Source organism: Telopea speciosissima, chromosome 8, assembly GCF_018873765.1.
Source record: "Telopea speciosissima isolate NSW1024214 ecotype Mountain lineage chromosome 8, Tspe_v1, whole genome shotgun sequence".
Classification (NCBI taxonomy): Eukaryota; Viridiplantae; Streptophyta; class Magnoliopsida; order Proteales; family Proteaceae; genus Telopea; species Telopea speciosissima.
In genome coordinates this window covers 18,018,161-18,034,444 of record NC_057923.1, presented here as the reverse complement: position 1 = coordinate 18,034,444, position 16,284 = coordinate 18,018,161, and the positions used below count along the sequence as shown (strand labels likewise).

Below are 16,284 nucleotides of genomic sequence, written 5' to 3'. Positions count from 1 at the left end.
CCAATGTCCATGGCCAAAGATTATAGACTCCCAACCGTTAACCACCACTACTTTTAATTAAAGAGGAAAAAGTACTCCGAAAGGGAGTGTGGGGACCTTTATCCGCTGCTGTGCCATCGTGCGGCGCAGCAACGGTCATGTGTGCATAGTGGGGCCTGTTGTGCATACATGGCCGTTGCTGCGCCGCATGATGGCACAACAGTGGATAAAACGGCTTTGGGGGGGGGGGGCTGGGGAAGGAATGACCGCCCCACTTCTTGAAGGATTGAAGCGTGGTAATGACCAAGAGTTGGGATCAGCTATCCACATTGGGAGCAGTGGGGATAGATCCCAACCCTCCATGGGCTGTGGGACCCATGCCTCATGGAGGGTTCAGATCTATTCCCGTTGTCCCTGTAAGTACCGCAATCCTTGGGACGAAGGTTCTTCAACCTTATGGCGACAAGGAAGCCTTTGATGAATACGACGTATCATTCTGATATATCATCATGGGGATTGGGATCACACTTCATAAAAAATGGAGTCGCCACCTAGGGTTAGGGCCTAGGACCCAGTGGGTGCAGCTCCATCCGAGATTAGCGGAAAGGGCTACGTGATTCCATACGGTCTGGTTAGAGATTCAGGGTAATTAGTCAGGTTACAAGAGTGGGAAGGTGTTAGACACCCACCTCGTCCGGGTAAACCGGTCTTTCTACTAGATGCTTGTTTTCGAATATTCCCCCTTAATAATATATCCTATACTAATATGCAAGGTTAAATTATGATGCACTAATCAAGACAAAGAAAGAAAAATCATTTACTATATACACTCAAGCGAGTTACTTTAATTATCTACATTATGCCAAAATAATAAAAAGGAAAGAGACAAATACCTGTCAAGAAATAAAAGAAATAAATGAAAAATGTATCAAATGCAAAATATACGATGTCCCACGGTTCAGGTGGAGACGGATAGATGAATCTTCATCGGTTCTTCGAGCAGAATAGCGGCTTACTGGGGGTTGTTCTTCGTTATCTATATGCAAAAAAGTAATGGCTATAAAAGGAGGCTTTTATTATCCGTATGCGAACGAAATAACATCTTGACTAGAAGGTGAGCGCTTTTCACTCAAGCGGGTAATCGATGGATCTACCCACAACTCGGAATATTACTCAAAACTCACTTACAAAGACTTGAAAGAGAGCAAAAATCGGATCGGGAGGGTCTCCCTAGGCTTGAAATCCATGAAAATGGGGGAAGGGGGATCCTCTTATTTATAGGGGGTGTCCCACTTCCACGGCGCCGGATGGGTCCTCTACGGTGCAATGGGCGATGCCATCCTGATGACGTTGCAGCCTCCCACGGCAGTGTGGTTTTTTGCCACGCCGTCGGAGGAGGCTTCCATGGTGCCTTGGTTAGAATATGTCACTCCCCACACTTTTGGGCTTTAAATGGACTTCTTTGCTCTTTTTGGGACCGCCGTGGTTGGAGAAGGTGAGCAGTACCTCTTTCAGCATTTGGTAAAATGGTCTTATAAGTCATTTTAGGGATGTTAGGATGATTTGGCTTAGATGTAGGGACAAGAGTTCTTCTTGAGAGAGATACCGATGTCTGTCCGTGTCCTGTTGTCATCATCACCGGGGGGTGGCAAAATTCAGTGTCTACAGTCCCCAAGTGGGGGAGCAGATCTGGACTAGTAATAATCGTTCAGTCGATGCTGCCTCGCACGCTTTTATTGGCCTCGATCTGCACATGGCCATGCCGGTTTTTGGAGAACCCACTTCTTTCAATTAATATAAGCGATAAAGAATGCTAATTGATTGCACAGTGTGGTGTCTACTGTACCCACACAACCACACATAAAATTGACCAGCGCACCCCCTAGAAATGCAAAAAGGACCAGGGGTGCCCCGGTCATTTTGCATATGACTGTGTTTGGGCGTAGCCGAGCGTGAAATGATCGACGCACCCCCTGAAAGGCGAAAAGGACCAGGGGTGCACCGGTCATTTTGCGTGCGACTGTGTCTGGGCGTAGGTACACGATGCGCTGCACGACTGGTTAGCGTTCCTTTTCCCTTTGTGTAATTAAGGATATTAAAATCTCTCTGGCTATGTCTGGGCACAGGTACACAACGGGTCGCGCGACCGGTTAGCGAACTTTTTCCCTTAATGTAATTAAGGATCTCTCTCTCTCTCTCTCTTCTCAACCTCGATTAAATTTTGAGCACTTGCGAACCACTAACTGACATTTTCCCGTCAAGAAAGCACCTCTTTGGGCCCAAGAAAGCATAGATTTGGGTCCATACTCATTTTTCTTGGCCTTGTTAGGAATTAACAATGCAACAAACATACAAAAAATGAAAAAGATACAGAATACAAAGACTTACGTGGTTCACACAAAACGGGCTATGCTCACGGTCGAGCAATAAAACTAGAGATTCCACTATTTCGATGAAAAAATTATAAAAATCATAAATTTCACCTCTTTACGAGGTAACACCCTATATATTGCATTTTGATGTGTAACAATATAGAGAAACCCTAATTCCCAAAAGTACAAGATTACCCTTCAACATAAGCGACTCTAAAAAATTTGAGTTGGGGCTTCCACCCCAAACCCCTAGCCACCAATAATTGAGATCAGGCTTCACCACTAACAGGCCTGATCTAAGTGACTCCTAATTATATTGGTACTACAAGTGCCTTAATGATAATCCTCTATAAAATCATACAAACTTGGTCATGGGCCTTCCCAACACTTAAATTAGTCCTTATAAATGAGTAGCATAACAAAAAATAAAAAAAAACCCCACAAATACAGAGAAACTAAAATGTGTCATAGTAATGATATGTAGTTTTACCAAAAAAGAGTAATGAATGATATGTAGCCATTCAAAATCTATGGGAACTATATGAAATGAATTACAAAATTGAACTTGACCAAAAGATTGCAAGTGTTCTAACGCTCATCTTTTTTCTCTTATATATATATTTTTTAAAATTGTCGAATTATCGTGAAATTTGTTTTATTAGTAATGGCCTTCACTGATCAAAGGCATCAGAACTGAGTTGGGTGAAATGAGGGCTTTAACGAGCAACTTGAAGGAGTTTATGATCATCCCAAGAATCATGATATGTCCTGTGTTAGAACAAACACCACGAAACTACCTGAGGGTCATCAAGCACCAAAATATTGGATAAAAGATCTTAACCACAACAAAATGGCTGGAAACAACTGGGAGAGCCCATTTATAGATTCTATAAGGGTAAGGTCCATTTCCATCTAAGCAAACTGGCACATTCTGAATCTCAATTGGCATTGTCATCGAATTGATACCACATGGATTCTTCTTGATCATATCTAGTGGTAATGGAAGCTGGCAGCAGTTCTCCGTTGCACAAGACAAAGATATTCTGCACTTGTTACCTCTATCACATTGATGTCGGAGGCATGAAACCGGCCACTTGGTGGATTGCAAGGACATACTAGCAACCCCCGGCCACCTTAAATTTAACACAAGAAGGGTGCATCTTGTATTAGTGTCAAGCCTCATGAGATTAACTAGCACTACTTGTATAAACTAAAAGGTGCATCTTGTTGTAACCAAAGTGGTGAATTGAGAATTTATAACTTTATTTTGTTTGTATCTTTTCTTATTCCCAAAAGTTCTTTTAAGTCGTGGCCGGTAAAAGAGGAGTTCCAAAATAAAGGAGATGGCTTTCTTACAAGGGCAATGCATGTCAGAAGGAATCTACATGTTACAAACAATGTGGGGGTGAAAAATGGTATCATCCATATGGGGGGTGTACATGAGGCCCACATTTCCAGAACCAAGAGAGAGAAATGTTAGTGTGGGTCCTTCTATTTATTATGTGAGGAGGATATAAAGGAATCTTTTCAATGGTAGTGTAGTAATATTTTTTTCTCAAAATAATTAGAAAGTAATTTACAATTATGTTGTTTTCAAGGGATTTTCATCCTCTCACATGCGGTGCACTGCCCAGTGCACCACACTTAAGAATCCAACCGTAAAAACATGGGCAGTAGCGTCTTTTCATCTTCTTAAGTGTTGGGTGGACGGGTGGATTCTTAAGTGTGGTGCACTGCCATTGAGAGGATAAATTTCCGTTTTCAAGTTCTGTCATTGTCTTGTTAAGTTTTTCCAAGTACATGTGAAATGAAAGGATTTTAACCTTAGTATGTAATACTAGAAGGACTAAAAAGAAACAGGACTAAGTTTCCCTCCACCATAGATTACAGTTCACAAACCCCTATAGTGTTTTAGTATGTTCTCAAAATGCCCTCCTGATACCCTCTCCCGCCTTCTCCCAACCCATGGTGAATGGGATCCCATTCACTGTGGGTGGAGGGAAACTCGATCCAAAAAAATAAGGTTATTACTTCTTTTTAATCAATTTTAATTACAACAAGATTTGACCCAATGTGCAATGAGATAGACACTTACATGGAAGGCAATGAAGTAGGACACAGATCGCCCAAAATAAAATAATGCAAATTAATAATTAAATTAACTCTTTAAATTGGGTTTGAAGGATGTATAAATCCAACATGAAGGACATTAGCTTGACCTTAAACCCAAATCCCAACCAACAAATGAAGGCAGCTTGGGCACTTATTCAAGGTGGTCATGCGGTTTAAGAGACAAGAACAATGCAGCACAACGCATAAGCAAACGATCACTATTGCCATTGCCATTTTCCGGTGCCTGAATTATAGGGCCCCTTGTCCTCTTCAAATAGAGGCGCCAGGCCAATTGTATGTTCACAGCAGCCCATGTTCTCCAGTTGGAAGAGTAGTACCTGGCTGTCCTCTTAAGGCTTTCATTAGCAAATTTGTATCTGAAGTGCTCGGTGATGAATCGAAGATGTTGTGCATCTAAGCCGAATCCTTCTGTTGCTTCAACACAAACAAAAGTCGCGGAAGATGCAGGAAGGCGATCAATGAATGGGCGGCGAAGGCACCATGAAAGGAGTTCATCCCCAAGGAAACTACCAGGGCCTAGCTTGCATGTTGCTACCATGCCTTTGCTTAGTGTTTGGCTACTCTGCAATTGACCACTCACCACAAATACCATTCTTTGCACTGGGTCTCCTTCTCTGATTATCTATGACCATTTAAACATGAAGCAATTAAGAAAAATCTACTTCAAATATCAAAACTATACTACTACTTGTGCCTCTGATGTCTTAGTTGTGTACCTTTTCATCCTTAGAGAAGATTAGTGGTCTAACCCTGTCACAAATGTTGTCCAGGATCAGATCATCCAAGTTGTGGAACAGAGGAACCTAGATAGAAAACATTGTTGACATTAGTTAGTGTGGGGGGGGGGGGTGGGGGTGGGTAAGATGTTTCGTATTTTGTCGCTTGGATTTATGGGTTGATTCCAACGGCCATTAAGAGGCCGTAAGACTGTATGGGTATATCAACAAAGGTTTTGCTATAAATTTGTAGCGAGGATTCTTTCTCTATAATGCAATCTGAGAGAGGTGTGAGGATGAGTGGTTGTAACCCTATTTTCTATTGATAGTGAAACAGATCTCATCTCACCATGGGCGTAGACAATCTTGCCAAACCACGTAAATCCTTGTGTGCATTGTGGGATTATTAAGTAGAGCTGCCTGCACTTAATATCCATTCTTTACCTTCTTGATGAGATCCAAGCACAGGTAGCGCTTAATGTCCCGCCTGAGTCCCTCAGGCAAGTCTTTGATCAATTCCATCTCTTCTTCTCCACCCATGGTAGCCCATCTGTATCTTTCAAAATTGCGTACTCTTTGTCTCAAACGCGACGGTAATTGTCGTCTTCTCATCCACCACTCCAAGTCTCTACACCTCAATTGCATTTTCTTTTTCTTTGCCATGACTGCGTGCAGAAATACCTATACAACAATGTCAATTTCCTTCAATGTCTTACTATCATAATATGGAGGTTTTCTTCAAAGAACAAAATTTAGATAACTGACCTGAATATTCCCAATCAATAGAGTGAAAAGCATCAAGCCACAGAGCACCATAATTATACTGAATATCACTTCTAGCCAATGACTTGTAGGTCCAAGATCATTACCAAATGTACTGTAATCCAAGAATGAAAATCAAAATTAGGTTAATGGATTCAACAAAACTATAGATGGTTAAGATCTGTATGGTTTCAACAATGTACCTGAGGGTCATTAAGCCCCAAAATATTGGGTAAAGGATCTTAACCACAACAGAATTGCTGGAAACGATGGGGAGAGCCGAGTTATAGATTCCAAAACGGTAAGGTCCATTGCCATCTAAGCAAACTGGCACATTCTGAGTCTCAGTTAGCATTGTCATTGAATTGATACTACATGGATTCTTCTTGATCATATCCAGTGGTAGTGGAAGCTGGTAGCAGATCTCATTTGCACAAGACAAAGATATTCTGCACTTGTTACCTCTATCATCACATCGTTGTTGGAGGCACGCAGCCACTCGGTGGATTGCAAGGACATACCAGCAACCCCCAGCCACCTGAAATTTAACACAAGAAGCATATGTTTGTATTAGTGGTAAGCCTCACGCGATTAACTGGCATTATCTTTATAAAACTAAAGGGTGCATCTTGTTGTAACCAAAGTGGTGAATTGAAAATTTTTAACTTTCTTTTGATTGTCTCTTTTCTTATTCTCAAAAGTTCTTTTAAATCATTAGTAAAAGAGGATTTCCAAAATAAGGGAGAGGGGTTTCCTACAAGGGCAATATGCATGTAAGAAGGAATTTACACGTTACAACCAATGAAAGGATGGAAAATGGTATAATCCATATGGGGACCTACATGGGGCCTACATGATCACAATAGGAGAGAGAAATATCAGTGTGGATCCCACTGTTTATTATGTGAGGAGGGTATAAAGGAATCTTTTCAATGGTAGTGTAACAATTGTTTTTCCTCAAAATAATTAGAAAGTGACTTACTATTATGTCGTTTTCAAGAGCTATCATTGGCTTGTAAGTTTTTCGAGTACATGTGAAATGACAAGATTTTAACCTTAGTATATATGGAATTTACTAGGACTAAAAAAAAAGTAGGACTAAGTTTCCCTATGCCCATAAAAGACAATTCACCCACCATTTTAGGGTTCACAAACCCCTATCGAATTTTAGTATATTCCCAAAATGCCCTCCCAATACCCCTCCCACCTTCTCCCGCCCCACGGTGAATAGGATCTCATTCATTATGGGTGGAGGGAAACTCGATCAAAAAAAGTAAGGTTATAACTTCTTTTTAACCAACTTTAAGTACAAAAAGATTTGAACTAAGTTGACCTAATATGCAATGAGGGAGACACTTACATTGGAAGCAATGAAGTAGGCAATGAGATTAAGGCCAAAGCCCCACCAAATAGTGCCAAAGATGTAACCAGTAACCTTTTGCATTCTCCTCATGATACAAATGCTGTGAAAGACCTTTGGGAGGAACTGGAATAAGAAGATTAGTAGAAGGATTGTCATCATCAACCTTATCTTCTCTTCTCTTATCAATTTGGGCACCACCAACCAGAATACCGCCTGCCACATATTAACAATTGGATACAAATAGTAACTTATGAAATCAGAATCGAGTAATTTCTTTGCGGTCCGATTTGGTTTGATCATAAATGATCGGTTCCGATTCCATTTTAACACTCTTAGGAGTCTCCCCCACCCATCATATGAAATAGACCCAGAATTGACGAAACAAGCTTTGAGAGCCTCAACCCATTCCAACAGTATATAGGGTTATAATATTAGTAATATAGTATATTAGTATTTAAATTTGGTTCGGTTCGAACCGATGGTTCCTATATTAGAATCAGAATCTAATTGAATCGATTCGATTCTTACATTTCAGATCTGGATTATATTCACTTTGACTTATTTGATCTGATTCTGATTTTCGGTTTCGATTCCAATTTGACACCCTTACACCTCAATACCAAGCCCAAATTGCATGAGCTCATTGATGGCATCCTTGTTTGATCCATATCCCACGCTCTTGGAACTTGGAATTTGAAGTATATATGGAGGGATTTGGGTCCTTTGTAGAGCGACACAGCCTGTAGCGCACCATCCGACGGTTTGCAGTGCATGAGCATGCAGCCCAACACACAAGTGGGTTGTTGGACTGTGTGCCCGTATACTGCAGACTGTCGGATGTACGCTACATGCTGTGTCACGTTATAGAGGAGCCCCACGCTATATGGAGGACAAACTCCTTAGTCATGCCATATACCAATCAATATAATCACAAAACAAAGCATTTGATCATAAATAAAGGCTATTGAAGAAAATAACTAACTTTAGTAGTAGAAAGATGGCCAATTAAAATTAACTACAGTTCACTCCCAGCCGACCATGTGTTTGATTATGCTTTATTTATGTAGTGTTTACAGTTTACAATTTTTGTTTAGTATCTAATTATTTATTGAACAAAAATTTTAAGTTTTGGATTAAGTTTTTTTAACTTAAAGAAAAATTTAATAGTCAATTAATTATAGAACAAACCAATTCCCAATCATATGTGTCTCATTTTTTTTAGGGAAAATTTCTTAGATCTACTAGATTAATAAAAGAATTACAAAATAAGTATATTTTAAATTAATTTTACATCCATAAAGTTATATTTTAAAAAGATTTACCCAATCCCCAAATCAGTTAGTTTTCATCCCGTTCAAACTTCAAACTTCCTAATATACCCTTTGATTCAATTTTATCCCTTAAAAAAGCTAAAGATAATGCCTTAATAGTGTAACCGTTTGCATTTTAAAAAGAAAAAAAAAAAAACCAAACATCCATGTGGCAAATATGTGTCTATCAGGTGTGCAGTGTGTTCTTCATGGACTCCTCTACGTGTTATCTCTAGTTGTGTTTTTCATGGACTCCTCTTCTTCTTATCTTTAGTTGTCTATGACTCCATCCCTCTCCCTGCAAACCTCTACAACGAAGAGAAAAAAAAAAAAATTGCAACAGGTACAAAGAAAGTGAAAGAGAGCCAATACTCACCGGGACCAGTGAAGATGATTAACGAGTGGAAGAAGGATAACAAGATAGAGATAAGTGAAGATGATTAGTGAAAGAAGGATAAGAAAATAGAGATAAATAAGCATCTAACCGACTTCTATTAATCTTGCAAGTTTCTCTATAGAAAAGGAAATTCAATAAGTTATGCAAACGGTGGTTTTATTTATTTTTAAATGCAAACGGTTTGGTTTTTCTTTTTTTGTGCCTTTTAATGCAAACGGTTACACTGTTAAGACATTATCTTTAGCTTTTTTTTAGGGAAAAAATTGAGTCAAAGGGTATATTAGGAAGTTTCAAGTTTGAACGAGACAGAGATTAACTGATTTGGGGATTGGGTAAATCTTTTTAAAATATAACTTTATGGGTGTAAAACTAATTTAAAATATACTTATTTTGTAATTCTTTTTTTAATCTAGTAGATCTAAGAAATTTTCCCTTTTTTTTAATGCGTAGGAGGACGCAAATGGCGAAAGAGCAAAGCCAGTTAGGATCAATCAAGCCAACCTAGCCCTAGCAAAAATCAGGGACAATGAGGACCAATCCGGCTCAATCAGGGTCAATCAGCATAGGGCTACGCTGGACTGAGCCCAACAGGATTGGGCCAACCTCGATGGGCTTGGGCTGAGCTAAGAAGACTCAGAATTGGATTGGGAATTTAAAAACCCGGCCCAACCCAGCCCTCTATCACCCCTACTTCTAACCCTTTTGATTTGTAGACAACAAAGCGTGGATAGATGTAGTCCCCACTCTTCTACCAGAACATTGAACCCCATACCTACTATTTATTTGAATTAGAGCCCATCCAATTGAATTTTCTATTCTTTTCCATCCATCAATGATCGACCGATTCAAAATCACCCATATCTTTGAGTATCCTCAATTCGTACACACACAAAGTTCCTACTGTGTCCTCGAAAAATTATCCTCTAAGGGTTTTCTGTCCGGTACAGTTCTCTAATGCCTCTAATAAAAGAGGGATGGATCCCACCCGGGCAGTGTGTTCGAGCAGGAGATAAGATAGTCATTGTCACCCTCATAAGAGGAATCGGACGAACTGTACCGGGCAAGGGGAACCTGAGAGTATAAAGATCTGTGTTTTCTTCATTCCCATGGTTTTAAAAATGGAGAATCGGATCGATGATTCCGCCGTGTCCGATCTCAGATTTCCACCGATCCAACACAATTAATTCACATCCAAAATCCTAGAAAATCTTTATTTTTGAATTTGAACACCGATTCAGATCGATTCCATCACTGAGTTAGACCAAATCAATGTCAATCCAACCAGTTCAACCCAAGTCTAACCAATTTCAATCGATTATTGGTGATGAATCAACTCCGAATTAAATCAGAAATGATGGAGACTGATCATGTGTCATCATATTTTAAGTTTAAATACATTAATCCAGCTCTCAGTGTAACTTTCAATCTCCATGGAAAAGCAACCAAAATACCTTTTTGATTTTATTTATTTATTTTTTTGTATGAAATTTTTTTATTTTTTCTTTTCCTTAAACCTAAAAAGTGGAATGCATCGATTATCCTTACAAGACGCATTTCTGGGACCCCTACTCAAATTATGAAACCCTTTTTACAAAGCCCACGTGTGCATATTAATATTCTAAAGGAAACCATCCTTATTAGTGTTTAGATTTACTCATCTACATAAATAACCCTAGTTGGTTTTTTTTCCCACCAAATCATATGTTTGGGATGTCCTATTTAACCCTATCCTACTTTTCAATTTATAGTAGTTGTAAAGTATAAATATTAAAAGAAAAAGATTGCTAACTGATTGTGTGACCCCTAAGCCTTGACATAGAAGCATGCGAAATTGTTTTCCACCCCTTATAAAATAAAAAACCCCATATGTTGATGTCCTTGTCCATGTTCTTATTGCCTCCCGCACCATGGTTTTAGTGCACGTAACTTGCAAAATCGATACACTATCAATACGGTATTGGCATAGATCGATCATATCGGACAAATTTACCTTTGATATTTTCTTAAAATCGGGGTTTTTTTTTTTACTGTTTTTTTCCTTATTCGTACCGTTTCTCCTATATGTTATCGATACAGTATCAAAATCGATGACTAGCAAAACTGATCGTGTAGGTGCTACATGACTACCAAATATTAAAATATGGATACGTGGTAGTGGACCCTCTCATCATCCCTCCTAAATGATTGACATCCAAATGCATCATGTCGTCCGCTCATTTCCCAGCCATCCTTCTCGACAATGAGGTCATAGATGTTCCTTCCCAAGTAAACATCCATTTATACCCTTGCCAGATGTCATTGCCCCAAAACGAATGTATCAGGACAACCTAAGTAATTAATTAATGGAAAAGAGAATGCTACTTGATCAGAATCCGGCTCAGGTTCATTGAGACCGTACGAGAATGCTGGCAAGTCATCCAGATGGATTCCAAAAGAAGAGCGGATTCCACCTGGATGGCTTGCAGGAGTACGAGAATGTTCTCATGACCCTAAGCCGAGTCTGCTTAGTCATGACCCTTGCGTCAGTGTAAGGTCAATGGGTGCGTACACTCATGAAATCAACATGGGGCAGAATGGTCATTTCGCCACCCTTGTGTCTGGCGTAGGTTAACCCATTAATCCTCCTTCAGAGATCCGGGTAAGTCAGGAGTGACTCAGGAATCTTCCAACCTCGTGTCAACCGTTTATTTGAAGAGAGAGAAAAAGCTTACCTGAGGGACGGGGAGAATGACGAAGGCGTCGAACCAGAAGCCCTTGAAGGAGCGAAGGTAATGAGAGGCAATGGCACGTGGGTCCCAGACGAGCTTGCCGCAGCCAACGACAAGGGATTCTCTAGAGACATAAGCGAGGCGGAGCTGTAGCCATAAGTGGCAGAGGTGCACCGCATCAACCACCGTCCGCAGCAGCGTCAATATGGCGGCCAACCCACCATCCATGTATAGGCAGGGGGCACTATACTCCTTCCCTATCCCAATAGACAGCGCGTAGAAGAACAACGGGTCTATGGCCAACGCCATCCCACGCGCTATCAGTAACGTCCTGTTCCATCTCTGCACGCGCTTGCTCCTAGGGTCCAACACCCGCCCTAACGGCCCCTTCAACCTCAACGACTGCCTTGTTCGTTTCGATTCCGACCCCGAAGCGGCGGCGGAGGCGCTTCCCCCACGGCTTCCCATCGGGATCAGGGATGACCCGGCACAAGCTTCCCATTGATCAGGCGAATCGACTCGGTCACAACTGGTTGAGTGGAAGGCGGGAACACCGACTTGCGTGCATGCGTAACACTCCACTGGTGAATTCGGCGACTTGGGGCTCTCTGTAATTGTTTCCTCTTCTCCTCTGCCATCTTCCGACTGGTTCTTACTGTCGTCTTGCACCCACCATCGGAATATACCAATCCACCTTGGCAGGGAGATTTGGAGTTCCGGAAGTAAGGGCATGTTTGGGAGTGTGGAATTCGAACCATGGGAAAGTAGCAGAAAGCTTGAGCATGAGAGAAAAAGGAAGAGAGGAAGGTGATGTAATATACCTTATAGAGAGAAAGAGAGAAAAAGAGAGAAGTTTATGGTTTGTGGTTATTGACTGCTTCTGTCACGTAGCACATGAATGTGTCTCGTGTCGGTATCGTAACGACGACAAGGTGTTAACGGAACACTATTAAATGCTACTGCATCGTAACGTTAATACCTAAATTCTTAACTCATCGCCGATTATTAACTCCTGTCATTTCATTTCCTCGTGTAAATTTATTTCACCGTTCTCTTTTCACTTCAACACTCTTCCGACGACTGCGCTGGTATGATGTGCATCGGGATGTATGTCAGACTGCACATCATGCCAGCTCAGCCATCGGATGTACACTGGAGAAGCACCCACGTGGGAGAGGATCTGAGAAGATCTGATTCCCTCTTTCCAGTACAAAGATTCTGGAACCTGAGAAGTTCTATCAGTTCGAAAGAAAGAAAGGTGCAGTTACATAAAACATTAGATTTTCATCATCTCAAGTGCAGCGCATTCTTAAAAGTGCATTGAAAGGTAGCCACTACATACTGTCTGATACATTTTAAAGATGCATTAGATAATGCATTGCACTTGAGAAGATAAAAATTCACACTCAATGCTGTAATGAGCTAGATTCCACCAATGGGTGTCAACCAGTCGAATCTAATTGGCATCATCATTTTTCCCCTTCACCATGATCACCTGAATAAGTATTTGGGCTTGCATAATAGTTTGATTTATAAATGGTCACTCGGGTACTAGTTTGTAATCGGACTATCAATGATCCCGCTAAGCTAAACCTTAAACGAGGTACTGAATCATTTATCTATAAATGGGATTTAAACTTGTCGTGCTGAGTAAAAGGACTTTAAACGTGTCGAACTATCGGGTTCTTAATCGATTGGTCCAGTCGGATGACCATTGAGCTGGACCTCTGCACCGAGAATGACTGAATAGTATTCGATATAGGCTTGAGCCCAAGTGGATTAGTGTGAGGGTGGGGGGACTAGGATTCTTAAATGGAGGGATTTATACTTTAAGTATATACCACCTAACTCAAAATCAACTTTCCAAAATACTATTAATGAAAAAAAAGCTTTTATTACACAATGTGTGCTTAAAAAGAGATGATCCTGCCAATTTTGGTTAACTACCAATTTTAATATGTTGTGTTCTTGAATTATCGATCTGTGTGATTGACATTTTAACAACCTTGACAGCACATCGATTGTAAGCTAAATTTTAGTTATTAGCCATATGAATTGATTGGATTGGAATCTTAATAATTGTTAAACAAAAATACTTATTCATGGGTTATTCAGTGGTTGCTAATATTATTCAAGTAGTCTTAGCGTAAGAGTTAAGAAATACTTAAATGTACGGAGATTCATATCCAACCTTGTGTCGAATCTTTCCTTTTCGGGCTATTTCCTAGCTTTTTCCTTTTTTGTTGTTTTCAGTAAAAGGAAATTTTTATTATATAGCAAAGAAAATCATGATTTTTTTTTAATAGGAATAAAAACTCTTTGATGAAATATGACCAAAAAGGGATCCTTCTAAGCGTCATTAGGCATGCCGAAGTATAATATTTCACTATTTGTTATTTGGTAGTACATGAATTAGTCTATGTGATAGAAGACATCACATACATCTCAATAGCCGAAGTTTAGTATAAAGTAAAATTGGAAAGTTGCCCAAACTCTAATTCAAAATTTTAGTAAATTTACCAAAATGCCATCAAATGGAGATGAATATAAAATACAAAATAGAATCTTTTGTAATTTTAAGCTACTTCCTATGGTCATTTTAAGTTGAAATTGCACCAATGAGATGTTTGCTTAATCGTCTCTTGCATGGACTAATCATGTATTGCCATGTGACAAATAGTGAAGCGTTATACTTCACTACGCATAGTGACAGGTAAGAAAACCGTAAAGTGTAAATGAAGCATAGGATGAAAATAGATGACACGTAGGGGTGCAAGTTTGGCCCTGTTGGCCTGAGCTTGCCCTGAACCTGAACAAGGCCTGGGCTGAAACACCCTAGCCCCAAGGGTGGGTCAGGGCCAAGACTTTCTAGTCCTGAGTTAGGGCCAAGCTAGGCCAGAGTTGAGGCCTTGGGTTGAGCCTTCTTCTTCTCGGCCTAGTCCAGTCCTTGCATCTCTCTTCCTCCTTTCCTAAAAGAGTTGGACCAGAAATTCATATTTCATCTTGCACCCTTGCCATGCATAATGCTAGTGGCTTTTAATTTCAATTTCAATTGTTCTTGTTGAATTCTAATATGATATATCAAAGTCTATGATGTTTTATACGTATTTTTAATCCCAAGGGTGAGCATGAGGTGCGTAGATCAGTTTAGCAGATGTTTGAGTGCCAATATTTTTTTTATTTGTAATTGATAAATCTTTTATTGAGTTAGTGAGTTCTAATCAACCAAAAAATCTGGCGACTGAGCTAGTTCAGAGGGCCTAGATTAGTACTTCTCATGCTTAAGGTTGTTCATTGTCAAGGCCAGTAAAGGTCAGCCCAGCCCAACCCTAGCAGGTCAGGGTTGAATTTTTCAAACCCTTGAATTAGGACCAAGTTGTGCTTAAACCTAATTAAGGAAACTTAGGGTTTGCCTGGAGTTTTAAAAAGCCCAGCCCAACCCAACTCAACCCTGTTGCACCCTTAATTAATGAAAAATTTCAACCCTTTGTCGGTCAAGAAAAGACATACACATACGCCACAACTGATGGAACCATTCTACCTAACAAAATTAACTCATCATCATAGTCTCCCTTTCGCCCTTCTATTACACTCTGCTCATGTTGCCATCACCCCCCACGGGCAAAGACACAGAGAGAGAGAGAGAGAGAGAGAGAGAGAGAGAGAGAGAGAGAGAATTTCTATCTTTTAATCGTACATAAATAGATTGAGATCGGTGGTGTTGCCTTAATTCAGACCTAATAACCTTGCTGTTCTTCTTCCTTCCCACAGCGTACGGCCAGTTGGACAACGTACATCTGTACAGGGGGTCCCCTCCACCCTATGTAACAACGTACTCACGTTTCTTTCTCCACGTAAAAAATTGAAAGAAATTGATTTGACAGTTTCTTGACTATATTAATTTACTATAACTAGAATTGTTATCATCTACGGTTTTCTGACGGAGCGGTCCCTAGTGCTTCTTACAATAGAGGGTGGGATCCAATCGGGGTACCTGATCGAACGATCTGCCCGGATTGGGTCTATCCTCCTCTTGTGAGAGGCACGAGGGAACCGTATCGATCAAGAAATCGTATAAGATAAAACTACGTTATCTTAAACCTCTTTTCTGATTCTCCTTTGTTTTTAAATTTTTACATCTCCTTTTATTCTCTTGTTTTTAAATATTCACATTGAAAAATGGATCATCTACACGTACAAACAGGGAACGTAGATCTCAGAGCCAACCACATTTTAATTTTATTTCCATAATTATCCCTCCTCCTTTATAAATGACAAAAATAGGACAGGTGGTTGGCTCTCACATGTACGTTCACCTGTTTGTACGTGCAAAGAAACCGAACTCCTCAGTTTGTCCGTCCTTTTCACCTAGTAAACTGCTAATCTATTTAACCTACCATTCTTATTCTAGTTTTTACTATTTTTGTCATTAAAATAATAAAAAAACAAAGCACCCATCCACTTATTTTCTCTTTCGTTTTTAACTCCATTCGATTTTTTGTTTTTGTTTTTTCTTCAATTTTTTTATTTAATTAATTTTTTAT

At 40.0% G+C, this 16,284-nt stretch overlaps 1 protein-coding gene across 1 annotated transcript; it reads right to left on the bottom strand.

Annotated features, from left to right (window-relative positions):
- Window positions 1–4,592: 4,592 nt before the first annotated feature.
- LOC122670407 (cyclic nucleotide-gated ion channel 2-like) lies at window positions 4,593–12,520 on the bottom strand. Its single transcript, XM_043867270.1, has 7 exons — window positions 11,744–12,520; window positions 7,323–7,538; window positions 6,166–6,500; window positions 5,966–6,077; window positions 5,645–5,881; window positions 5,201–5,287; window positions 4,593–5,106 (listed from the first exon to the last, which is right to left on the bottom strand). The coding sequence occupies exons 1-7, from the start codon at window positions 12,470–12,472 to the stop codon at window positions 4,615–4,617; spliced, it is 2,208 nt and encodes a 735-aa protein (XP_043723205.1). The 5' UTR covers window positions 12,473–12,520; the 3' UTR covers window positions 4,593–4,614.
- Between the last annotated feature and the right edge of the window lie 3,764 nt (window positions 12,521–16,284).

Bases quoted from the DNA above. Each gene is read 5' to 3' on its own strand.
- LOC122670407 (XM_043867270.1), bottom strand. From the start codon at position 12,472: ATGCCCTTACTTCCGGAACTCCAAATCTCCCTGCCAAGGTGGATTGGT. The intron at 7,539-11,743 runs GTAAGCTTTTTC...AATATGTGGCAG, and splicing joins TCATTCTCCCCGTCCCTCAG to GCGGTATTCTGGTTGGTGGT. The intron at 5,288-5,644 runs GTAAAGAATGGA...TTTTCTATCTAG, and splicing joins GCTTGGATCTCATCAAGAAG to GTTCCTCTGTTCCACAACTT.